At 38.4% G+C, this 27,440-nt stretch overlaps 1 protein-coding gene across 2 annotated transcripts in view; it reads right to left on the reverse strand.

The window, feature by feature from the left end:
• PCDH11X (protocadherin 11 X-linked) overlaps positions 1-27,440 on the reverse strand; it is a 965,230-nt gene that overhangs the window by 509,785 nt on the left and 428,005 nt on the right. For both annotated transcript variants that reach the window (XM_070291133.1, XM_070291134.1), the window contains exon 4: positions 18,245-18,325. In XM_070291133.1, the coding sequence (XP_070147234.1) occupies positions 18,245-18,325 (81 nt within the window). The remainder of the gene's footprint in view (positions 1-18,244; positions 18,326-27,440) is intronic.

The following is a 27,440-nucleotide window of genomic DNA, read 5'->3' on the forward strand; positions in this document are numbered from 1 at the left end:
GGCCTGGCATGCTGCAATTCATGGGGTCGCAAAGAGTCTGACATGACTGAACGAATGAACTGAACTGAACTGAACTGATTCCAGTCCATTTTAGTTGACTGATTCCTAGAATGTCGATGTTCACTCTTGCCATCTCCTCTTTGACCACTTCCAATTTGCCTTGATTCATGGACCTGACATTCCAGTTTCCTATACAATATTGCTCTTTATCGCATCAGGCCTTGCTTTCACATCAGAGGCATTGGACACTTTGGAAGCTTCCACATCGGACCAGTCCCATCCACAACTGGGTATTGTTTTGCTTTGGCTCCTTCCTTTCATTCTTTCTGGAGTTATTTCTCCACTGATCTCCAGTAGCATATTGGGCACCTACTGACCCGGAGAGTTCCTCTTTCAGTATCCTATCATTTTGCCTTTTCATACTGTTCAGGGGTTCTCAAGGCAAGGATACTGAAGTGGTTTGCCATTCCCTACTCCAGTGGACCACATTCTGTCAGACCTCTCCACCATGACCCTCCCATCTTGGGTGGCCCCACCAGGCATGGCTTAGTTTCATTGAGTTAGACAAGGCTATGGTCCATATGATAAGACTAGCTAGTTTTCTGTGATTATGATACCATCTTACTTGGGTTTCTCTTACCTTGGGTGTGGGGTATCTCTTCACAGCTGCTCCAGCAAAGCGCAGCCACTGCTCCTTACCTTGGATGAGGGGTATCTCCTCACTGCTGCCCTTCCTGACCTTCAACGTGGGATGGCTCCTCTAGGCCCTCCTGAGCCCACACAGCCACCGCTCCTTGGACATGAGGTTGCTCCTCCCGGTCGCTGTCCCTGGCCTCAGGCAGGGGGTTGCTCCTCCCGGCCACTGCCCCTGGCCTCAGGCGCTGCCCCTGGCCTTGGACTCGGGGTGGCTCCTCTCGGCCACCGCTCCTGACCTCAGATGCCAGGTAGCTCCTCTCGGCCATCGCCCCTGACCTCGGACATGGGGTAGCTCCTCCCAGCCTCCGTCCCTGGCCTCAGACTTGGGGTAACTCCTCTTGGACGTTCCTGCACCATCGCAGCCTGGCACTCTAGGCCGCTGCTCCTGATCTCGGATGTGGGGTAGCTCCTCTCGGCCACGCTTAGTGCACCGGCCACAGCTGCCTGCGCTTAGTTCACTGGCCGTAGCCGCCTGGAAATACAAAAAACTCGAATAGCCAAAGCAATTTTGAGAAAGAAGAATGGAACTGGAGGAATCAACCTGCCTGACTTTAGGCTCTACTACAAAGCCACAGTCATCAAGACAGTATGGTACTGGCACAAAGACAGAAATATAGATCAATGGAACAAAATAGAAAGCCCAGAGATAAATTCATGCACCTATGGACACCTTATCTTTGACAAAGGAGGCAAGAATATACAATGGGTTAAAGACAATCTCTTTAACAAGTGGTGCTGGGAAAACTGGTCAACCACTTGTAAAACAATGAGTCTAGAACACTTCCTAATACCATATACAAAAATAAACTCAAAATGGATTAAGATATAAATGTAAGACCAGAAACTATAAAACTCCAAGAGGAGAAAATAGGCAAAACACTCTCTGACATACATCACAGCAGGATCCTCTATGACCCACCTCCGAGAATATTGGAAATAAAAGCAAAAATAAACAAATGGGGCCTAATTAAACTCTAAAGCTTCTGCAAAACAAAGGAAACTATAAGCAAGGTGAAAAGACAGCCTTCAGATATCCCCATCTGAATGCAGAGTGCCAAAGAATAGGAAGGAGAGATAAGAAAGCCTTCTTCAGTGATCAGTGCAAAGAAATAGCGGAAAACAACAAAATGGGAAAGATTAGAGGTCTCTTCAAGAAAATTAGAGATACCAAGGGAACATTTCATGCAAAGCTGGGCTCGTTAAAGGACAGAAATGGTATGGACTTAACAGAAGCAGAAGATATTAAGAAGACGTGGCAAGAATACACAGAATTGTACAAAAAAGACCCTCATGATCCAGATAATCACGATGGTGTGATCACTCATCTAGAGCCAGACATCTGGAAATGTGAAGTCAAGTGGGCCTTAGAAAGCATCACTACGAACAAAGCTAGTGGAGGTGATGAAATTCCAGTTGAGATATTTCAAATCCTGAAAGCTGATGCTGTGAAAGTGCTGCACTCAATATGCCAGAAAATTTGGAAAACTCAGCAGTGGCCACAGGACTGGAAAAGGTCAGTTTTCATTCCAGTTTCAAAGAAAGGCAATGCCAAAAAATATTCAAACTACTGCACAATTGTACTCATCTCACATGCTAGTAAATAATGCTTAAAATTCTGCAATCCAGGCTTCAGCAATTACATGAATCGTGAACTTCCAGATGTTCAAGCTGGTTTTAGAAAAGGCAGAGGAACCAGAGATCAAATTGCCAACATCCTCTGGATCATGGAAAAAGCAAGAGAGTTCCAGAAACACATCTATTTCTGCTTTATTGACTATGCCAAAGCCTTTGACTGTGTGGCCCACAATAAACTGTGGAAAATTCTGAAAGAGATGGGAATACCAGAGCATCTGACCTGCCTCTTGAAAAACCTATCTGCAGGTCAGGAAGCAACAGTTCGAACTGGACATGGAACAACAGACTTGTTCCAAATAGGAAAAGGAGTACCTCAAGGCTGTATATTGTCACCCTCCTTATTCAAATATTTAGCACTTTTTTATTGTTATTTTATAATTAGTGGTTAGCATACCATTTTGTTGCTAAGCTATAGACTACTGGAAGACAAGGGTTGCATTTTTTTGTTGTTGTTATCATTATTATATTACAAGTATTTGCCTCAGGAGTTCTCACAAACTAAACACTCAATAAATGCTGTTTTTGATTTATTATTGTGTTAAGTGACAATTAAATAAGAAAGAAATAGTCCAAACAGCTTACTTTGGAAAATTTATACCAAACAGAGAGAGTGGGACATATTGCACATATTATTTATTTACCTTAATTTAGAGCAAAATGCATTTTTTACAAGTGTAAATTATATTGCCTCAGAAGAGGTAATTATCAAAGGTGTTTTTTATTAGAATATTTTAAAAAATTGCATTTGATATGTTGTAAAACTCCTTTTCAAACTAACAACAAAGCTTTTAATTGTTGTTGTAATGGAAAAAATATCAACAGAAGCTCAATAAGTTTCCATGCTACATATTAACAACAATGCCTGACACTGAGAGGTGAGGCAAGGGAGAAGAGGAAAGGCAATTATATTGGTGGAGAACACCCACAGAATTCCCAAAGCACACCTGATTAGCCAAGACAAACATTTTAGGCAGAGCTAAGGTAAATGACACCTAAGGCATGTGTTCCATGATTAAGTGCCACTCTTAAGGAGTTGCTGGAGTTTTTCGTTTAATTATTTTCTTGTTGAAGTGCATGCATTAAATGCCTTCAATTATCCAAAAAGTCTGCAATAATTTTGTATCATCCTTTCCGTATAAACATTCTTTACTACCATCTCTTTAGGGCATCAGGGAGGAGACATGCTATGCTGGTTAAGTGACCTCAGTGTTGCCTTCAAGTATCAGAAGTCTTAGTAAGCACCACTGCTTCAAAAGAGTCAGCACAGATGTGTGACTGATTATTCATCTTGCTTGAACTCTCAACATACTTTGATTAGATACTTTTTCAGGTTTCCTTTGGTCAATGGGGAAGGAAGGCTGGAGGCTGGGATGCAGAGGTGTTGCCATTCTTATTCCTTGCATCAGAACACTTGAGACACTCCCTTACAACAGTTAATTTTCTCTAAGCACGAAGCACACCTTAAATTTACACGCAGTCACATGTCATTTGAGTTCAGTCGCTCAGTCCTGCCCAACTCTTTGCGACCCCATGGACTGTAGCCCACCAGGCTCCTCTTTCCATGGGATTCTCCAGGCAAGAATACTGGAGTGGGTTGCCATGTCCTCCTTCAGGGTATCTTCCTGACCCACAGATGGAACCCACGTCTCTTGCATCTCCTGCAGGCAGATTCTTTACGGCTAGTGTCACCTGGGAAGACCACATGTCAGTTACATGTATCTCAATAAATCTGAAAAACAATGGTCCAAGAGTCCCACAGTTATCTTTCATGGTCCAAATACATGTGCATTAAAGAGGCAAGGCAGATCACTAAATCCACTATTTGTGTACCTTCAGTATTTATGCCCAGGAAGCAGGTTCCCACTTCTGTAAATCCACAGAGTACAAGAGTAGCTCACATATAAACAGATACTTTAGAAAGAATTCACCCTCAAAATGATTTTATGGAGTATATTAAGAGATCACTCGATAGCACTGAGCAAATTACTTATAGTTGATTTTTCAAATGTAGATTTAATTAGGATGTCAATTATTGAAGCCGCCAAGCATCAGAGTTCATTTGATCATGTTTCAGATTTAGCCTCACTACCAGGAACACTGATGGAATTCTCAAGAGCAGCAGTGATGATGAATAGAAAGTGAAAGACAGATTTGCTTCTTGGGTCTGTTGTTCTATTATGTCTTGCCATTTGACCTCTTGCCAAAGAAGGGCAGAGTTTAATGAATTAGTTATTTTAGAGGCTAGGTAAACATGTGAGAGTTGAACTGTGAAGAAAGCTGAGCACTGAAGAATTGATGCTTTTGAACTGTGGTGTTGGAGAAGAGTCTTGACAGTCCCTTGGACTGCAAGGAGATCCAACCAGTCCATTCTAAAGGAGGTCAGCCCTGGGTGTTCTTTGGAAGGAACGATGCTAAAGCTGAAACTCCAGTACTTTGACCACCTCATGCAAAGAGTTGACTCATTGGAAAAGACTCTGATGCTGGGAGGGATTGGGGGCAGGAGGAAAAGGGGATGCCAGAGGAGATGAGATGGCTGGATGGCATCACCGACTCAATGGACGTGAGTCTGAGTGAACTCTGGGAGTTGGTGATGGACAAGGTGGCCTGGTGTGCTGCAGTTCATGGTGTCATGAAGAGTCAGACATGAATGAGTGACTGAACTGAACTGAACTGAACTGAACTGAACTGAATCTTCCTCTTTGGAGACTTTAAAAGAAAAATGGAAACCATGTTGTGAGACGAAATAAGTTGAAAGACAGAGTAACATGGACTTCCTGAGAATAAATGGATTAAGAAATAAACAATTTTGCATTAAACCAGAAAACACTGATCTGTGGCCTGGAGTTCAAACAGTCAAACTGTGTACACACACACAAAGTCACACACATGCTCATATATAAAATCAACTTTTATTGAATATTTATAATATGTCAGACATTGTACTAAGTAATTTACATAGGTTATGCATATAATCTACACCAATTTCTGATAAAAGAAATGTATTAGTATTGTCATGATAAACAGTGAAAATAAAACTCAGAGCTATTAAACAGTTTGGCAAATATTACATAACTAGTCTGTGGCAATGCTGATATTCAAACCCAGACTTTTCTGACTCCAACATGCAAACTCTAATCCAATATGATATATGACCTCATCTCCTGCATTGGCAGGTGGTTGTTTACCACTAGTGCCACTTAGGAAGCCTCTTCAAGAAAAGTGTAGGTGAATACCAGTCCTTAAGTGGGGGAGAATATTTTGCCTCTCATTGGAGAACCCTTATGGAATTCAAGATACAGTACTAGATATGGAGTCATGAGTTGAAATCCATCCTTGCTCTCAAAGAGCTAACATTAAAGAGGGAGAATAAATGTGGGCACAAATATTTGAAATGTAAGCCTGTGTGTCATAAAAACCTTGATAGGTACATACACAGTGCTCTGGGAGCTCAGAAAATGGAGAGGTTATAGTCAACTGGATGGACTGAAAAGCATTTCACATGGTACATTAAAAGATGAATACTATGCCAGTGGTTCAGCACAGGAGGAGATAAGGGAGAAACATTGTTTGGAAGTGGAGAAATAGATACAAACAAATAAGTAGGGGGGGATAAGAAAACTGAAGGAAGAATAAAGAGTCTAGTTTGATTGGAACATATGGTAGGCATTGACCAATGAGCCAGAAAGAAAAGTGTAGAAAGACCAGAAAGAAAGTGTGGGTCAAAACATGGAAATATGGTTTCAATGTTATTCTCTCAAATCATCCCACCCTCATCTTCTCCCACAGAGTCCAAAAGTTTGTTCTTTATATCTGTGTCTCTTTTGCTGTCTTGTATATAGGGTCCTCATAACCATCTTTCTAAATTCCATATATATGCATTAATATACTGTATTGGTGTTTTTCTTTCTGACTTACTTCACTCTAAAGGGGAGAGGAGTGGGAGTTTTACAACAGTATTCCAGGTGTGCTTTTGCAGCTTTATCGGAAAGAACATATAGACGAAATATATTTGGAAACTCACTTTAATAAATTCTAAGGTTAATCAAATCTGACCAAAGATCTTTGGTAGAAACCTGGTGAGATTTTCAATATGAGCATAAAGCCTTCTGTTGCCATACTCATTTTTCAATAACTTTAGTTAACAAAAAAAGAGCTCTATATCACAGAGAAGGGCTGACAACTGCAGAGGGATCAAGATGCTCTACAATGTTTGCTAATAGGAATTAGCAGCTGGAAACAGGAGAAGGGGAGAAGGACTAGCTACTGTAAAGTCAAAGAAAACAGAAAAGAAAAGAAAAAAGGAAAATCTTTACTGTCAGGGGCATGTAAACTGCTAAATTGCTCTTGTATTGCTTCTCTGACATTTGGGCACTAACATAAAATGGAACGATTTGACATTGTTGCATGTGAAACAGAATATATTCTAAACAAATAAGGCTTGGAATGACAGATTTACTATTTAGATTATCTGTCAAATTCATGAGGTGAAGTACTTTCACATCACATTAAGGAATGTGATGTTCTATATATTTCACAGATTATAAACATTATATGTTCTATGTATGTATGTGTGTATGTGTATGTGTAAGCATGTGCATTAGTCACTTCATTCATGTTCAACTCTTTGTGACCCTATGGACTGTAGCCTGCCAGGCTCCTCTGTCTATTGGATTCACCAGGCAAGAATACTGGGATGGGTTCCCATGCCCTTCTCCAGAGGATCTTCCCCATCCAGGGATCGAACCTGCAGCTCTCAAATCTCCTGCATTAGCAGGTGAGCTTTTTACCACTAGCACCATCTGGAAAGCTCACATATATACCCAGGGATTGAACCTGGGTCTCCCGCACTGCAGGCAGATTCTTTACCATCTGAGCCACCAAGGAAGTGTGTGTGTGTGTGTGTGTGTGTGTGTGTGTGTGTGTGTAGCATAAGTGTGGCATAAACTGTTTCCAGTTTTTTTTTTTTCCACATTTATGGTAGAAATCAACAATTGGTCTAATGACTAGGTAATAAAATAGACCTAGAGATGAGATTTTGAAAAGTTTTTTTTTTAATTTTTTATTTTGTATTGGTGTATAGCCAATTGACAATGTTGTGATCATTTCAGACAAACAACGTATCCTTTATTTTTACTAATTTTCAACTTAGCTCTAGATTATATCAGCAGGTGGATCAAAATAACTTAGGGACCATATGCACTTGTTACTATGAACCTGTGCAAACTCAGCAGTGCTTCTTCTAATAGGATTTCTTTAATTTGCTTATGATAGTTTTAGGTTAGCTAAAAGGAAATCTTTTAAGCTTATAATCTCATGCTAATCTGAGAAAATAATATATAAACTTGAATTAACTGGAATTTTTCCTTCAGTATATCAGCTATGAAAATAAAGAAGAATGAAAGTATGATGTCTCTGGCAATAATCTAGTTTTCCGTTATAAATACTTCTGTAGGTTGTTAGCCCACTGAACTGTAGGAGGTGAAAACCAACTCTACATTGGCCCTGAAATTATCTGTGTCGTATGTGGGAGTATTTTAAGATGCTCAGTCATCTTACTACCTAAGGGCAGAGTGTTACATACTAGGGCAGGCCATGGGAACCTGAGTGTCCATGTTTGCTATTGCCAGTTTCACTCAGTCAACTCATATATCTGGAATTATCACTAACTTCCTGCTTTACTTTCCAATTTGTAGATGGCATTGTAGAAAAATGAAAAGGAATTGAATAGCTGGCTATTGAACATCTATTGTGTGCCTGCTTTAGAATCTACTGTGTTAACACTTATAGCAATTCTATAAGAATGATATAAACATCCTCATATTACCGGTGTGAAAACAAATTTAGATGCTTTATCACCGACCCCAAACTTCACATGTAGTAATGGAAGAGCCATTGGCTGGAGTCTTACAGTAAAGAGAACCCAATAATATGGTTGCCTAACCATGAATTACCAGCATTGCTTAAATATTTTTTCTACAGAATCCTTCCCACTAGTTCAGGACATCTGGCTTCTGAAAGTTAGTCCAAGTTTATCATATTCTCCCTTGGGCATTCTAACTTGCTCGCTGACAGTTCACTTTTAAGGATCATACCTTCACCCTGAATGGTGTCCCCAACTCTACCCCACCTAATTTGATGTTTATTCCTTTCTCGTACAGTCAACATTTAATTCCCAACATACTTTATTCATGACCTCACATGATAGAGTGCACCAAGTGATGAGCTTTTAACACTGTGATCTCAGTGTCATCAAAAAGTTTCATCTGTGATTATAAATACAATTTATTTTGTTTGAGAGGTAGACATTGCTAGGGGACTCATGTGCAAGCTAAGTCATAATCCAGATTCTGTGTAAAGAAATTATTAATATGATAAAAGTATATTCATCCTTGATTTCTTTCTTATATTTTGAAAATTTAGACTTTTTAATTCATAAAAATTACTATTACACCAAATGGTATTTTTGGTCCATATTCATATTCTACTTTAACACTTAATAGCCAGTGGATATTAACATCATAGTTATCAATTTTTCAAAACTGGTTGTCAATATTTTGTAGTCTAAGAGTTCCAGAAGAATGGTTCCCATCTGTTGCAGTGTGTATTTATCTGCAATGGGTGTTTACAAGCCTTTTATCTGTGGACATGGCACAAATCTGCTATGCTGCTGAGATTCACTAATATGCCATGGGAATCAGCGGGATGTTAGGTCACATGTGGGATGCATCTTTCACTGAAGAGACATTCTCTATGAATGTAATAATGGGAGGCAGTGTATGGTTGGGGGAAAATCATGAACTTTAGAATCAGAACATTAGAGTCTGAATCCCTCTAACACTCAACCTGTGTAGCCTTACACACATTATTCAATCTCTCTGAGCCCCAGTTTCCTCATTAAGAAAAGCAGATATTATAGCTATACCTCAACAAAGCTGCTGTAGGGACTGGAGAAAAAGAAAAAAATTGCTGTGGAGCACCTAGCATGATGACTCTAGTAGTCACTTAAAAATAAAATCATTAATGATTAAAAGTAAAGTACTCACACCACTAAAGATCAAAGACAAAGGCTAAACTCCTAGGACTCTGGTCATAGAACAAAGCTGAATATTTTCCATATGTCTGAAAATAAAGCCTTATATATACTGTCACATCAAGGCATGTTGATTTCTTTTTTCTTTATTTTTTACCAAGCTTTTTATCATGTCAAGACTTAAATCAGAAGTTGGCTTGGCATTTTAAGGCTTTCCACAAAATAACCCTTGAGGATGAAAATAAACCTCAAAAGTTCCCAGATTAAGCTTTGGGAAAATTTTGATCTCAGATACTTGTATGATCATAATTAGCTTACATTCCAATAGGACATATACTTTACAACATAAAGGAATCATAACCAAAACAACAAAGAACATCCTGAATTTCGAGCCAAAAGATAAGTGCTTTGGGCTTTGAGGAAAACATGAATTATGAAGTGTGTGGTTCAAAAAAATTGTTTTAATTAGTGTACATCTTAAAAGCATCAAAAACATCATCTGATATGAAACCAAGGTTGGCAATTAAAGGAAATTAGTGGTATGTACACTTTGGAAATCGTTCTGTGGTTTCACGATCCCAGTGAATTTTTTTCAAGATACTTTTGCTGCTAATGAAGAAACATAAGTGGCCCCACTGAGTAGACACATATTGAAATCAATACAAAATGCTGCCTGAGTGTATTCTAACACTTCAGAATTCAATTATACACAGTCTAAGAAAGAAGTTTTCTTGAATTATTTATTTATTTATTTTCCTTGCAAGGGAAGCAAAGACATCAGTATTGACCTGAGCACCTAAACTTTCCTTTGGTGTAATTTTATTTCAAAACAAAACAAAACAAAAAAAAAATCAGTATCATAAGCCATTCAAAATATGAAGGAATTGTAAGAGTTTATTTTGCTTTATGAAAACTGATTCATCAAAGCCTTGTGGACTTCCTAACCATGCTGTGGTAAAATATGAGATCAGTGTAGCAATTCCTTCATCAAATGGATTTACTTTTAACATATCGACTTAGTGATCCTGTTAGCCACTATTTCAAGATTGCAAGGTAATGCTTTAAAACCTTGGGAATTCTCACATTCTATCATTGTTAATCAGCCTTTCGTATCGTGCAGAAAGAATTTCATTAAAGATTATCATTGTAGATTTAATATTTCTAAAAACTGTCTTTTTCTGATTATTTTTAAAACCTCATATTCTTTATAATCCACGTCTTATTGTTCTTTTATTTTCATTCTAGCATCATAAAGGGGTCATCCTACTTTATCATATGCAAATACATGCAGGTGTTCTAGCTGAATAGAAAACTATGCTAGTTTAACACTAGAAAGAGACTCCTTTTAAAATATCTCTGGCCCTAGCGACTGCCTTCCATTATCACTGTTCATTCCTGGTGAGAAATTATTAAGCAGATGTTACAAAGATGAGCTTTAGAGCCAGACCCAGGATATCTGCAATCTGTCTTTGGTACTTTCCAGCATCTCTTAGTGCTGCAACTTCCTCATCTACAAAATAGAGTTAATGATAATAGGCTTCAGTTCAGTTCAGTCGCTCAGTCGTGTCCGACTCTTTGCGACCCCATGAATTGCAGCACGCCAGGCCTCCCTGTCCATCACCATCTCCCAGAGCTCACTCAGACTCACATCCATTGAGTCTGTGATGCCATCCAGCCATCTCATCCTCGGTCGTCTGCTGGAAGCCAGTGTGAGGAATCCTGCCCGTGACAAGGTCATGAGGAAGGAAGCTGACATACGCAAAGCGTGCTCAGACTTCAGGGGCCCCTCTGGAAATTCCTAAGCATGTACCCCAACAAAAAATCTGCTGGCTTTTGTGCTCTGCTTTTCCACTTTTCTGATATTCTCTGGAAAAAAAGTCAATTCAGGGCTTTAGCCTTCTGCATTTGAAAGGGATGTTTCAGTTAAACCCCCTCTGATAGCTCTCTAGCTTGCCTAACAGGTTCCCCAGACTTCTTACAGCCTGTGAATTGCTTACAGCCCCCCAACCTTGAGAAGCACAAAGCTTGAAAGCATCTTAAAGATACAGAGCCTTTTCTAAAGAGTTAAAAATCATATTGGTGACAGGTTTTCACTGTTGACTCAAGGATTGCTGCCAGACCTCCATATTCTTTATCTTTTAGGCACCTGGAAGGATGTTACTCAATGTAAGCAGGATGTAGAAAAAGATACATAGTACTTTTGATGTTAGCAACACTAGACTTTTGAGTTAATTGCTTCTCTTTTGCTTTAAATCACTGTACCCCCTCTACTTGTTATAAGTTGCTGTATCTTTGCTGTGTAAGAATGCAACTTTATTTAGTGCTTTCTGAGAGTGGCACTAGACCTTGGGAAGATCAACACAAAAAAGTCTTCTGGTTGACAAACCCTTATCAGAAAAAAGGCTGTAAAATGTTAATTGGCCCTTTTGGCTGGAAGATGCTGTAAATTACCTAAGACTTGTGTATACAATTAGGTATGCGAGAGAAAAGCCTGGTTTTGATAAGAGTCTGGACTGCTAATGCTGCATAACTTTGTGGTTACCCATTGATCTCCATGTTTTATCAAAAGTATAAAAGGCCTTCTGAACAATAGAGGATGGAGCTAGCTGCTGGACTGGTTTCCCCCGTGTCTCTCTCTCTTTCCTCTCCTCTTCACTCTAATTTCAGGCTGAATTCCCATCTGGGGCATAGAGGCTCACCAAGTCTACTTACTTGCTGTGGCTGTTAAGACCCGCGTGAAAGGGAGCCTAAGGTGAGGCACCCTTAGATATTCAAGCGAGCGCCAGAGGCCCAACGTAGATGGTGCAAATTCCTTGTCTGGAATTTTATTGGTCTTCCACGTAATCCAAGTTATTCAGCACTCTTCCTCCACTTAATTTTCCTACTACACTATTTTTTCTTAATGGATAATGCATCAATCAGTAAATAAGTTTTTCTCACGCCAACGCCATCCACCCTTCGAATTCCCTGGATCCACTGGGGCTGGACCCTGGCAGTCATCCCCTTCTCCTCCTGCCCCCAATCCCTCCCAGCATCAGAGTCTTACTGGAGCTTCCGCTTTAGCATCATTCCTTCCAAAGAAATCCCAGGGTTGATCTCCTTCAGAATGGACTGGTTGGATCTCCTTGCAGTCCAAGGGACTCTCAAGAGTCTTCTCCAACACCACAGTTCAAAAGCATCAATTCTTCGGTGCTCAGCCTTCTTCACAGTCCAACTCTCACATCCATACATGACCACAGGAAAAACCATAGCCTTGACTAGACGGACCTTAGTCAGCAAAGTAATGTCTCTGCTTTTGAATATACTATCTAGGTTGGTCATAACTTGTCTTCCAAGGAGTAAGCGTCTTTTAATTTCATGGCTGCAATCACCATCTGCAGTGATTTTGAAGCCCAAAAAAATAAAGTCTGACACTGTTTCTACTGTTTCCCCATCTATTTCCCATGAAGTGATGGGACCAGATGCCATGATCTTCGTTTTCTGAATGTTGAGCTTTAAGGCAACTTTTTGCCTCTCCTCTTTCACTTTCATCAAGAGGCTTCTTAGCTCCTCTTCAATTTCTGCCATAAGGGTGGTGTCATTTGCATATCTGAGGTTATTGATATTTCTCCCAACAATCTTGATTCCAGCTTGTGTTTCTTCCAGTCCAGCGTTTCTCATGATGTACTCTGCATAGAAGTTAATTAAGCAGGGTGACAATATACAGCCTTGACGTACTCCTTTTCCTATTTGGAACCAGTCTGTTGTTCCATGTCCAGTTCTAACTGTTGCTTCCTGGCCTGCATACAGAATTCTCAAGAGGCAGGTTAGGTGGTCTGGTATTCCCATCTCTTTCAGAATTTTCCACAGTTTATTGTGATCCCACAGTCAAAGACTTTGGCATAGTCAAGAAAGCAGAAATAGATGTTTTTCTGGAACTCTCTTGCTTTTTCCATGATCCAGCAGATGTTGGCAATTTGATCTCTGGTTCCTTTGCCTTTTCTACAACCAGCTTGAACATCAGGGAGTTCACAGTTCACGTATTGCTGAAGTCTGGCATGGAGAATTTTGAGCATTACTTTACTAGCATGTGAGGTAATTGCAATTGTGCTGTAGTTTGAGCATTCTTTGCATTGCCTTTCTTTGGGATTGGAATGAAAACTGACCTTTTCCAGTCCTGTGGCCACTGCTGAGTTTTCCAAATTTGTTGGCATATTGAGTGCAGCACTTTCACAGCATCATCTTTCAGGATTTGAAACAGCTCAACTCGAATTCCATCACCTCCACTAGCTTTCTTCATAGTGATGCTTTCTAAGGCCCACTTGACTTCACATTCCAAGATGTCTGGTTCTAGATGAGTGATCACATCATCATTATTATCTGGGTCATGAAGATCTTTTTTGTACAGTTCTTCCGTGTATTCTTGCCACCTCTTCTTAATATCTTCTGTTTCTGTTAGGTCCATACCATTTCTGTCCTTTATCGAGCCATTCTTTGCATGAAATGTTTCCTTGTTATCTCTAATTTTCTTGAAGAGATCTCTAGTCTTTCCCATTCTGTTGCTTTTCTCTATTTCTTTGCATTGATAGCTGAAGAAAGCTTTCTTATCTCTTCTTGCTATTCTTTGGAACTCTGCATTCAGATGCTTATATCTTTCCTTTTCTCCTTTGCTTTTTGCCTCTCTTCTTTTCACAGCTATTTGTAAGGCCTCCCCAGCCAGCCATTTTGATCTTTTGCATTTATTTTCTATGGGGATGATCTTGATCCCTAACACCAAAAAAAGATATCCTTTTCATTATAGGGACTGGAATGCAAAAGTAGGAAGTCAAGAAACACCTGGAGTAACAGCCAAATTTGGACTTGGAATGAGGAATGAAGCAGGGCAAAGATTAATAGAGTTTTGCCAAGAAAATGTGCTGGTCATAGCAAACACCCTCTTCCAACAACACAAGAGAAGACTTTGGACATCACCAGATGGTCAACACTGAAATCAGATTGATTATATTCTTTGCAGCCAAAGATGAAGAAGCTCTATACAGTCAACAAAAACAAGACTGGGAGCTGACTGTGGCTCAGATCATGAACTCCTTATTGCCAAATTCAGACTTAAATTGAAGAAAGTAGGGAAAACCGCTAGACCATTCAGGTATGACCTAAATCAAATCCCTTATGATTATACAGTGGAAGTGAGAAATAGATTTAAGGGTCAAGATCTGATAGATAATAGGCTTAGTAATAGCTATAAGTCTGTAATGAGAATTAAATGAGTCAATGTTGTAACTGCTTAAAATGCTACCTGCTATGTAGTAACTTTTATATAGATTTTGTGAAATAAAATAAATATATTCCATTGCTACATATGACTTTCTTCATTTTTCCAAAGGAAAAATGGGTACATAAGATGTTATGGAAAAACTCGAATGAACTTTTTGGCCATCCCAACACTTTTTCCTATTCCCCTGTACCACTTTACAGAGTTTGCACTATTTTATTTACTTTCTGTGTCAGAGGTCAGTTGTGTTCTTTGTGGGAGACTTGAGTCACTAGCTGTGGGTGTGAAGGTTTGGGGAGTTAATGGCAAGTAACTGCAAGGAGATCCAACTAGTCAGGAAATCAGTCCTGAATATTCATTGGAAGGACTGATGCTGAAGCTGAAACTCCAGTACCTTGGCCACATGATGTGAAGAACTGACTCATTGGAAAAGACCCTGATGCTGGGAAAGTTTGAAAGCAGGAAGAAAAGGGGACAACAGAGGATGAGATGGTTGGATGGTATCACTGACTGGATGAATATGAGTTTGAGCAAAGTCTGGGAGTTGGTGATGGACAGGGAAGCCTGGCATGCTGCAGTCCATGGGGTCACAAAGAGTCAGACATGACTGAGTGACTGAACTGAACTGAACTGAACTGAATGGGTCCATTCCTCATTCACATATTCTATAGCAGTTACTTAATACTACTGATTTATTAATGAATATAAGTCATGATCACAATACATCTGGATTTAATGAAGTACAGTAGCAACCAAGTTAATGTCTATATCCATAATCAGACTATCCTTAGAATTTTTTCACAAGCAAGGCCATTGTTATTGAAAGTCATAGAAAACCATAAAAAGATTCCTCTCACATATACTAGTTTTATTTTGTTTTAAGTTTTTGACAGAATATTAGTCAGTTTTAGACTTGCTTGCATGCTGAGCATTGTAATTACTAAGAATCAGGGGGCAGAAAAGGTGGTTAAGCTGGGAGAATTTATTATCCAAGGGGAAAAGATCAAGTTATTATAAAATGCTGCATTACCAAAAAATAAGAATTCCACATGAACTGACATATGCAAACAGCTTGTGCAAAACTGGAAAATGACCATTTCGGAGTAGCTCTCTATTTCTCCCAGTACTACACAGATGCTAAGATGTTAGCTGCAGTGAATATTTATGACCCCATAGTTGTCCCCTACACACTAAAAAGCTACTGTAAATGATTTGCTTTATTTTTCAATATTTTTAAAAAATAATGTTAATTTTTAAAACTCCAACTTGGAACTTCAAGACTTGCACCCCAGTTGTATTAATAATTTTCTAAAGATTGTAATAAAAATCTAAAAATTTACTTATAAGGCTTTTTCTTATAAGGAAATGGACACTTACATTTTGATTTTCGTTATCAAAGAATAAGCTGAACTACTTCATGTTTCACAAGTTACTTTAATTAGTCGAACTTTACAGATAAGAACAATTCTGCTTAATGGGACACCATTGCAGCATTTGCCCATTTAAAAGAAATAAACCCTCCAAGTCACTATCTGTATCATGAGTCTTAATTAATTGTCATCTGAATGGCAGAAGGAAGCATTATCAAAGAGTTTACAGATTTCAGTGGAGGAATAAACATAATTCAATTTTAAGGTTATGTTCTATTTCAGTAGTTTCTGTTTTCAGATTGTTGCTTTTAAAATCCCACAAATGAGTAGTGAATATCTTACTAAATATAAGGAGTTATAAAACTTATTTATAAAACACATGTTTTCTTTAAACTTTTCAGAGGCAAGCACAGTGTTTACCAAAAACAAGGTTGGAAAGTCCCTATCTGTATCATATTCATAATAATAGTATGCAATGCAATCCACCACTCTTTGACACATCTTAAATTTCAATTGAAATCTCAGGCAGTAAGGACACTCAAAGCTGTCAGATACCTACAAGATTTACCTAATAAAAGAGTCTCTAGTAAAACGTAATGTATAAGAAACAATTGTGTGTCTAACAAGATTTAAACAGAAGAATCAGTAATCAGCAAGAAATTAGTACAGTTAATTATGTTGCACTCAATTTAGTAGAATACAATCAGGAGTAACTGGCTGAAAAATGTATTGCTGATAGAGCAATGTCTTATTCATAGAGGAAGAGTCTTACTTAACAATGTCTAATTTCACTTGACATCTATTTACCGTATCCCACTTCATGTTAGACTAGTATTTCAAATCTTTGGACCTTAAAGTACAGATTTTAAAATTGTGTACTTTTCCTCAAAACTGCTATTCGGAAGACTACATAGGTTCTTAATTAAGTATATAGATGTGGATTATATCACCATGTATTCTACATTCTCATCAGTTTTCTTGAGACTGAATCAGAAGTACAAGAGTAGAAAGTCAGTTTGAAATTTGGCAGAACTTCATGAATTTGGATTCAAGTAATTTTGGACAGTTCCTGGGTTGCAATGAACTTTATTTAATTAATCATTTCTACCCACAGTGCATGCATTAATTTTGCAACTCTTCCTAAAGAGGATAAATTAACTCTGTAAAATATTTTAGGATATTATTATTATAGAACACATAACTTCCATGAGTTTCAGAAGCACTCATCAAATAATAAACAATGTGATCCTCTCCTCACTCCTTTTGGGTTGTTTTTCTAATACTCTAGATATACTTTTATGTATCTACCTTTAAAAAATTTATTTCCTTAGTAACATGTAAAAGACATTTGAAAATATCTGGGTAGAGGATAATTTATGGTTATTAATTTGGCACCCAAGGGGTCAGATGCAGGACCTCTCTGTTATTAGCAACATTAGGTAAACCAGCTACATAATAACAAATTGCAAATAAACGTTTAGATTGATCTCATTTCATTTTTAAAATCCCTTAAGGCCTCTATGAAGAAAACAAACGTGCTTGGCTTTGTCAGTCTCATTCTGAGCTGTCCTGATGGAGATGAGTAAAAGTGGATTCTTTAAAAATAACTTATAGCTTAATTTCTTTTTAAATTCACACTGGTTTGTTCCAAGGAGGTCATATTAAAATTTGCCAAATTAACATAAAATCAAATTGTCCTATACCTTAAATTTCCCAGGTTTCTCAGTGGTAAAGAATTCACCTGCCAACACAGAAGATGAAGGAGACCCAGATTCAATCCCTGGGTCTGGAAGATTCCCCTACAGGAGAAAATGGCAACCCACTCCAGTATTCTTGCCTGGAGAATCCCATGAACAGAGAAGACTGGCAAGTTACAGCTCATAGGGTCACAGAGTCTAACACAACTGAACATGCACGCATATATACCTTGAAGTTAAGTCATACTACAAAACAGTAGTTCTCAATTTCTGTTATTGTTGTTCTTCCACTACTTTGTGACTAGACTTAAACATCAGTGAAACAATCATTTAGAAGATACTTTTTGGGTGATGCTTGCATCTTATCTAACAAATTAACTACCTCCACTATTATTATCCAACCACACTAGGAAGAAATAGGTATTTACAGTCATATTTTCACACAAGTCGAGGGCAAAGTCACCTAAAGAAATTTCAAAGAACATATATTGAGAAATATAACAAGATTTTTTCTTATACATTCATAAAAATCAGTTAAAGGGAAACATTGTGTTTCCTTTCAAACCTGTGGTTGGGGATGAGTCCAGATCTCCACAGTAGTTGTTTCTTTCATAGGTGTGTGAGGTCGTACAACTTCCTTCATTGGCTTTAAAGACGGAAAAAAACAGAAGTATTTGTTAAATGATTCGTTAAAAGTGAAAAACATAGTACATTGCACACGAGCATCAAACACAGGTAAGTAAAAGAGTGCCTGAGTAAATATCTCTTTCCAGATATTGCAGTTATTGAGGATTTACAATGTAACAGGCACAGTTCTAGGTAAAGGAATAAGCAAGAGAAAAAAGAATTATTTTTCTCATAAAGCTTATATATCAGTGTTACATTTAAGAGTTCCACTAAACATATGAATAGGATTGTGAAGGGTGATTTTTAAATATTTAAAGGGATGAAGTTTAAGCTGCAGATACTTTCAATCCAATGCTTTTACAACTCAATGGCTTCAATAACTTGTGTTTGCAAATTTACAGTGTCTGAAATTAAAATCTATCCTGGGAGTGCCACCACATCACAAATTTGCTATTTATCATAGGAAGATATTTAATAGTTGTCGTAAATGCCAAGAAATTTATGAATTGGTACACAGATACTAGCATACCAACCCAGAATAATTATCACTATCTTGAAAAGACATTTTATATGCATTTTATATTTCTCAAGACAGAGCATATTCTCTGTTTTAATAATGATGAATATATTTAGAAAAGGCAGAGGAACCGGAGATCAAATTGCCAACATCTGCTGGATCATTGAAAAAGTGAGATGGTTGCAGAAAAACATCTACTTTTGCTTAATTGACTACGACAAAGCCTTTGACCGTATGGATGACAACAAACTGTGGAAAATTCTTAGAGAGGTGGGAATACCAAACCACCTGCCCTACTGCCTGATAAATCTGTATGCCAGTCAAGAAGCAACAGTTAGAACTGGACATGGATCAACACACTCGTCCCAAATAGGGAAAGGAGTATGTCAAGGTTTAATATTGTCAGCCTGTTTATTTGACTTATATGCAGAGTATATCATGAGAAATGCCTGGCAGGACAAGTCAGAATCAAGATTGCCAGGAGAAATATCAAAAAACCTCAGATATGCAGATGACACCACACTTATAGCAGAAAGCAAAGAACTAAAGAGCCTCTTGATGAAAGTGAAAGAGGAGAGTGAGAAATCTGGCTTATAACTCAACATTCAGAAAGCTAAGATCATTGCATCTGTTCCCATCACTTCATGGCAAATAGATGGGGAAACAATGGAAACAGTGAGAGTTTATTTTTGTAGGCTCCAAAATCACTGCAGATGGTGACTGCAGCCATGAAATGAAAAGACACTTGCTCCTAGGAAGAAAAGCTGCGACCAACCTAGGCAGCATATTAAAAAGCAGAGGTATTAATTTGCCAGCAAAAGTCCATCTAGTCAAAGTTATGGTTTTAACATGTATGGATGTAAGAGTTGGACTGTAAGCAATCCCACTGCTGGGCATATACACCAAGGAAACCAGAATTGAAGGAGACACGTGTACCTCAATGTTCATCACAGCACTGTTTATAATAGCCAGGACATGGAAGCAACCTAGATGTCCATCAGCAGATGAATGGATAAGAAAGCAATGGTACATATACACAATGGCGTATTACTCAGCCATTAAAAAGAATACATTTGAATCAGTTCTAATGAGGTGGATGAAACTGGAGCCTATTATACAGAGTGAAGTAAGCCAGAAAGCAAAACACCAATACAGTATACTAACACATATATATGGAATTTAGAAAGATGATAACAATAACCCTGTGTGTGAGACAGCAAAAGAGAAACAGATGTATAGAACAGTCTTTTGGACTCTGTGGGAGAGGGCAGGGGTGGGATGATTTGGGAGAATGGCATTGAAACATGTATAATATCATATATGAAATGAATTGTCAGTCCAGGTTGATGCATGATACTGTATGTTTGGGTCTGGTGCACTGGGATGATCCAGAGGGATGGTACGGGGAGAGAGGAGCAAGGGTGGTTCAGGATGGGGAACACGTGTATACCTGTGGCAGATTTTTGTTGATATATGGCAAAACCAATACAATATTGTAATTCACCTCCAAATAAAATAAATAAATTTATATTTAAAAAAAAGAAAACTGAACATGATGCTTTTGAACTATGGTGTTGGAGAAGACTCTTGACAGTCTCTTGGACTGCAAGGAGATCCAACCAGTCTATGGTAAAGGAAATCAGTCCTGAAAATTCATTGGAAGGACTATTGCTGAAGCTGAAACTCCAATACTTTGGCCACCTGATGTGAAGAGCTGACTCATTTGAAAATAACCTGATGCTGGGAAGTATTGAAGCTGGAGGAGAAGGGGAAGACAGAGGATAAGATGGTTGAATGTGCATTACCGATGTGGTGGAAATGAGTTTGAGTAGGCTCTGGAAGTTGGTGGTGGATAGGGAAGCCTGGCCTGCTGCAGTCCACGGGATCACAAAGATTCAGACACAATTGAGTGACAACTGAGTGACTGAACTGACTGACTGCCAGGAGCCAGCATGAGGAATCCCACCCGTGACAAGGTCATGTGGCAGAGGCCTTGATGGGCAAGGCGAATCAGGCCTCAGGTTTTCCCCCTGGTATTTCCTGAGCATGTACCCCCCAAAAATAAGAATCTGCCTGCCTTATTTTATTTTTCTACTTTTCTGACACTCTCTGGAAAAAGTTAATTCAGGGCTTCAGTCTCCTGCAAAAGAATGTCTCGGCTTAAAACCCCCTCTGATAACTCTCTGACCCCTGGACCTCTTACAGCTTGTGAATTGCTTGCAGCCCCCCAACCGTGAGAGGCACAAAGCTTAAAAACATCTTAAAGATACAGAGCCTTTTCTAAAGAGCCAAAAATCATATTGGTGACGGATTTCACTGTTGACTCAATGATTGCTGCCAGATCTCCATATTCTTTATCTTTTAGGCACCTGGGAGGATGTTAATCAATGTAAACGGGATATGGTAAAAGATATATAATAGTTCTGATGTTAGCAACACTAGACTTTTGAGTTAATTACTTTCCTTTGTTGTAAATCACTGTACTCCTTTTACTTGTTATAAATTGCTGTATCTTTGCTATGTAAGAATGTAACTTTATTTAGTGCTTTCTGAAAGTGGTACCAGACTTTGAGAAGAACAACACAAATGAGTCTTCTGGTCAACAAACCCTTATCAGAAAAAAAGGTGTAAAATGTTAATTGGCCCTTATGGCCGGAAGATGATGTAAATTACCTAAGACTTGTATATACAATTAGGTATGCAGAGGGAAAAGCCTGGTTTTGATAAGAGTCTGGGCTGCTAACGCTGCATAATTTTGTATTACCCATTGATCTCTATGTGCAATCTAAAAGGTATAAAAGGCCTTTCTAGACAATAGAGGCCGGGCTAGTCACTGGAAGGACTGGTTTCCCCCATGTCTTCTCTTTACTCTATTTTCTGGCTGAATTCCCATCTGGGGCATGGAGGCTCGCCATGTCTACTTACTTGTCCCAGCTTCTAAGATCCATGAGATGGGGAGCCCAAGGTGGGGCACCCCCCCACCCCCGCTATTCAAGAGGATGCCGGTGGCCTAACATAGATGGTGCAAACTCCTTGTCTGGAACTTTATTGGCTTTCCACATAAACCAAGTTATTCAGCATCTTTTTCTCCACTTAATTTTCCTACTACACTATTTCTTCCTAATCTAATCTTATATTTCTAATTAATTAAATAAATAAGTTTTCCTTGCCTATCCATCTCCCCTTCGAATCACCGTGGATCCACCGGGGCTGGACCCCAGCAACTGACTATATTTTCTATATGTGTGAACTTAGTATGTGGGATAAAGGGTTTGGAAAGTCCCGTTTTTAAGGTTTGGTTGAACAAAAATTATTATGCTTTCATTTAAATGCAAATTGTGTTTATTCTGCAATGACACTATAGCTGTGACAAAAAGAATTCAATACGCACTGAGATTACCAGGCTAAGCACTCATCACAACATTCCAATTCACAGAAAAGCAACAGAAGAACTAGGAAATTAAAATGAAACATATCATCTTAGAATTTCATCACAAAAATAAATAAAAATGAGTGACAAAAGTCAGTTTCAGAAAGTTTCATTTATTAGCCAATCAGAGAGAACCACTTACTGATGTGAATTATTAAATCAGGCTTGCTTAGATAACCAAAGAAACGGGTCTAGATAACATAAACTTAAGACTATTAGCATTTCACCACATTGAGAGTAACATCAATGGTGATTTTTTTTTTTTTAAGGCAAATGATATTGGGTAATTTTCTTTGTCTTCTTCATGAGTTAACAGATGCTTTCAACAACTTTTAATTATTGATACTTACTTGAGGAAGCAATAACAAGTCTGAAGTGACTGAAGAATGAATTGTGCTGAACAGACTAGAGAAGAATATTTTCAAAGAATTTGACAAAACCTAATCTGGAATCTGCTAAGGTGTCTTACAATTAATGGTGGATAACATAAATGTGACACAGAAAATAAGTTTAACTGGACAAATATACAAGACTTGGGAAAATGTAAGGTGTTCAAAGCCTATGTTTGTTGTACATCAGCAGGTATTTTATGCAAAATATTTGAGTGTATCATGTGTTATTGAACTAGGAGTGTCAATAGTGAACTTTATTCACTACTGATAATGGAACCATATTCATTCTGTGAACTTTCATCTAAACAGCAAGCTGAATATTCTGACTTGCCCTACTGTATGAGTAGCTAGAATATAAATTGTCTTGTAAGTGGCAAAGGTTTATTTTTGAGCTCAAAGCCAAGACTGGAATTTTGCTGAATTCGAAGTTCCCTTGACTGTTATTATTGAATACTAATTCACTCTGGCTGTTAGTTTTTACTGCAAACTTGATAATGTCTCAATAAATCAGTCTAAAATTATAAGGTTAATGAGTGCTTATATGCAAAACTTACATTACAGTAAAGTCATTTTCACTCCAGTCCTCTAGAAGTTCAAATAAGCAAAATCTCCATCTGTGCACATACACAAATTTGCAATGTGTTGCAGTAAATATGGAATTAAGGAGCCTTTACCTAACTGTCAATTATAAATGTTTAATCTTTGGGACTTCCCTTGTGGTCTAATGGTTGGGAATCCACCTTCCAGTGCAGGGGACTCAGGTTCAATCCCTGGTCGGTAAACTAGGATCACACATGCCATGGAGCAACTAAGCCTGTGCACTGCAACTACTGCACTTGTGCACCACAACTAGAGACCTCATGTGCCACAACATAAGATCCTTTGTGGTGTAACGAAGACCTAACACAGACAAACAAAAAAATATTTTTTTAAAAAAAGAAATGATTAATCTTCAATATAATCACACTAAATGGCTGCTGCTGCTGCTGCTGCTAAGTCGCTTCAATTGAGTCAGACTAAATGGCAGATATGAAGGAAAAATCTAATAGAATTTTTCACATGTCTTCTAAGGATAGATATGTTGAGTTAAAACTCTATGCTTCTGGACTGATATCAGTATTTGGCAGCACCTATCTGTGTGAAAAGACATTTTCCAAGATCAGATACAGAAGTCCATTAATTAGTAGTTCTCTGCTACATGAAACTTTGTACTCATTATTATTACACTTGACGATGTAAATATCATCAGTTGAAATTTTATGGAAATTTGGTTTCTCTTTTGTTATATATAAAACTTTCTGAAACTTGTGGGGCCTTGTGGGGCTCCTGGACACAAAAGACTTTCTATTTCCCCTGTTTCTTATTTGTAGGACATAGGCTTCACCCAGGCTCCATGACCATCCCTAGTTCCAAAGGGCATGTTCAAACAGTTGCTAATCAGGGAAAGGAATGGATAGGAGAAAAAGGAGGAGAAACAATAATGCAACCTTGGGGCAGGGTCCTGGTTCCTCCTCAAGGGATATATATAACAATATTTTTGAGTTCTTCTACTGGAACTAAGATCCCAGCCAAATGGAAGATGTTAACTATTTGATGAAACACTCTTCATTCCAGAGAAAAAGTCAGAGTATGATAACCTTGAGAACCACAGAATCCCCTCATAAGAACACACGATGCCACGTGAGCTGTTTATTGAAGGAATGCAGACCCTGCGTGCACCCTGATCCTTTTCAGCATCCTTGCTCCTTGAACCACTACTAAAAAACTCATCACAAGCTCCCTTGGAATGGGACACACAGTTTGGAGGTCATTAGCCCACTGTGGCCTCCTTTGCCTTCAATGGCTTCCTTTGCCTGGCAAAGAAGTAAAGCTATTCTTCTCTATTTCACCCTTTACAGAAAAACTTTGCTGACCTCTGATCTAGAGGAAAAGAAAAGAAACACTAGTAACTATAATTGATGGACAAGTCTATGAAATAAATTTAGCACCTAGAAGCAGAGGGTGAAGAGGAGAGTTTTTCTGGCAATTTAGTCTAAGTTAGGGAAATCCAAGATGTGTTTTATATGATGGAAGATGTAACTGAATGATGGGACAAATATATGAGAAAGTGAATTAAGCACATACTCCTGATGGGCTTGTAAAGTCAACTGGTGATTTTATAGGGGCTTCCCTGGTGGCCCAGATGGTAAAGAATCTGCCTGCAATGCAGGAGACCTAAGGTTTAATCCCTGGGTTGGTCAGATCCCCTGGTGAAGGGAATGGCTACTCAGTCTAGTGTTCTTGCCGGGAGAATTCCATGGACAGAGGAGCCTGGTGGGTTACAGTCCATGGGGTTGCAAAGAATCAGACACAATCAAGTGACTTTCACTTCCATGTTTTCATTATACACTAAAAAAGGCAGAAATACTCAAATGTATTTGAGCAAAGTGTTCTGTGCCATAGGAGTTTCTAGGCAGATTTGTGTTCAGGTCTCAGATTAAGCTGTATTATTAAACCAAGTCTACTAGTGTTACATTTCCCATGCACATTTTAACCATTTGTTTTTAACATTTTCTGTCAATTGTAAGCAGTTTTATGTCTGTCTGTGGAGCTATCTGTTAAATGTATCATGCCACATTGTAGACGAGCAAAATGCCACCCTAACATATATATTTTTGACATGAGGATTAATTTAGGCTGATTATTTTTAAGAAACAGAGGGCTCAGAAAGTTTTTCCTTTTCCTTCCCCCTTAAATTCCTAAAAGAACTTAGATAAAGGGCCTATTCCCAGAACAGAGCTATCACTACAGATATTTGCAAAGAATATAAGCATGATGAGATGGGGGAAACTAAGTAGGGCCTCTGTGTCCCACCCTCTCTGAAGGGTCCAGGAAACATTTATTTACCAAAGATTTGCTTTTCCATCTCCATGTGAATTGCCTTCCGCAGCTTCGGAGTCTCAAATCACTACCCCCAAGGTCCTTCTCTGTGTAGAGCTGAAGATGGTATTTAAGGTGAGACTGTCAGCCATTTTGGTGAGTTATTGTTTCCCTCAGTTCAGTTCAGTTCAGTCGCTCAGTCATGCCCGACTCTTTGCGACCCCATGAATCGCAGCACGCCAGGCCTCCCTGTCCATCACCAACTCCCGGAGTTCACTCAGACTCACGTCCATCGAGTCGGTGATGCCATCCAGCCATCTCATCCTCTGTTGTCCCCTTCTCCTCCTGCCCCCAATCCCTCCCAGCATCAGAGTTTTTTCCAGTGAGTCAACTCTTCGCATGAGGTGGCCAAAGTATTGGAGTTTCAGCTTTAGCATCATTCCTTCCAAAGAACACCCAGGGCTGATCTCCTTCAGAATGGACTGGTTGGATCTCCTTGCAGTCCAAGGGACTCTCAGGATTCTTCTAGGTCTCTCCTATGTATGCATGTTATTCAATTTTTGTTTAATTTTTGCCTGTTAATTTGTCTCATGTCAATTTAATTCTTAGACCAGCCAGAAGAACTTAGAAAGATAGAGTAAAATTTTTTCCTCTCTGTTCTGTGCTTAGTCGCTCAGTCATTTCCGACTCTTTGCAACTCCATGGACTGTAGCCCACCAGGCTCCTCTGTCCATGGGGATTCTTCTGGCAAGAATACTAGAGTGAGTTGTCATGCCCTCCTCCAGGGCATCTTCCCAACCCAGGGATTGAACCCAGGTCTCCAGTGTTGTAGGCAGATTCTTTACCATTTGACCCAACAGGGAAGTCCATTTCCTCTCTGACAACATTCAAATGTTCACTGAACTATATAAGAATGATATTTTAGGTGGTCAAATACTTAAAGCTATGTGAATGTATCCTTTCCACTTAAATCTGGCAATTAAACATCTCTATTGTAAACTATGCTTCAATATTCAAACATTAAGAAAAATCTATTGAAATTTGTTTTGTACAAAAACAACAAATTAAAATTAAAATAATACTCCCCCCCTAAAAATGTTCTTCCATTACCCCTTCCCCTTCTACCAAGCCCCACAGTTTTAATGCTAGTAACTAGGAAATAGTCCAATAAAGTAGCTCTAACACATAGAACTGCTGAGCATTAACTACAATGAAAGTAAGAGAAATGGCAGCTCTAGGAATATTAGTGATGAAAAATATGTATTTTACTTTTTAAAAAAATGAAATATGGTTCATCATTGACATCTGAAAATTAATATGCTGATCTACATTTCTGTCCCCTTACATGTACCACATACTGAACCAAACTGCATTTTCCCTTTTATGGAATCAGATGTCAAGTAAAGAGTAAGTGCTTTATAATAATCACTATCTTTAAAGATTTAAGCCTCATTTTAATCCAGTTCATATTAAGACAGTGCTCAATAGTAAAAAGTGAGAAGTATGCCTTACCATTGAGCTTAAAGAGTTTTGAGAAGTGTCAGTGGCATTATTCCTAAAAGTAAAAAAATAATACTTTCAAGAGAACGATGGGTAGATATTGGATCTCCTTATCATTCTTGAGTCAGATATTACTAGTTCATAGTTTAGACATTGGAAAGGAATCCAATGTTATTTTAAAATATATTAAATCCTTAAACACTAATATTTCACCCGTGATGTTCTGTTGATCTAATAAAATAGTCATATGTGAAATTAAAAAAAAAAAAGTTCATTTATCTTATTCCACCTTTCAGAATCCAGAAATTTTATAGCTTAAAAATATGTCTATAGTCTGGTTGAATGATTTTACCTACAAATGTGGGAAGAGTCCAGCTAATAAAAAGTATTGATTCAGTGTAAATGACCAAAACTCTATTAAATCTCCCCCAATTTG

Source organism: Ovis canadensis, chromosome X (assembly GCF_042477335.2).
Source record: "Ovis canadensis isolate MfBH-ARS-UI-01 breed Bighorn chromosome X, ARS-UI_OviCan_v2, whole genome shotgun sequence".
Classification (NCBI taxonomy): Eukaryota; Metazoa; Chordata; class Mammalia; order Artiodactyla; family Bovidae; genus Ovis; species Ovis canadensis.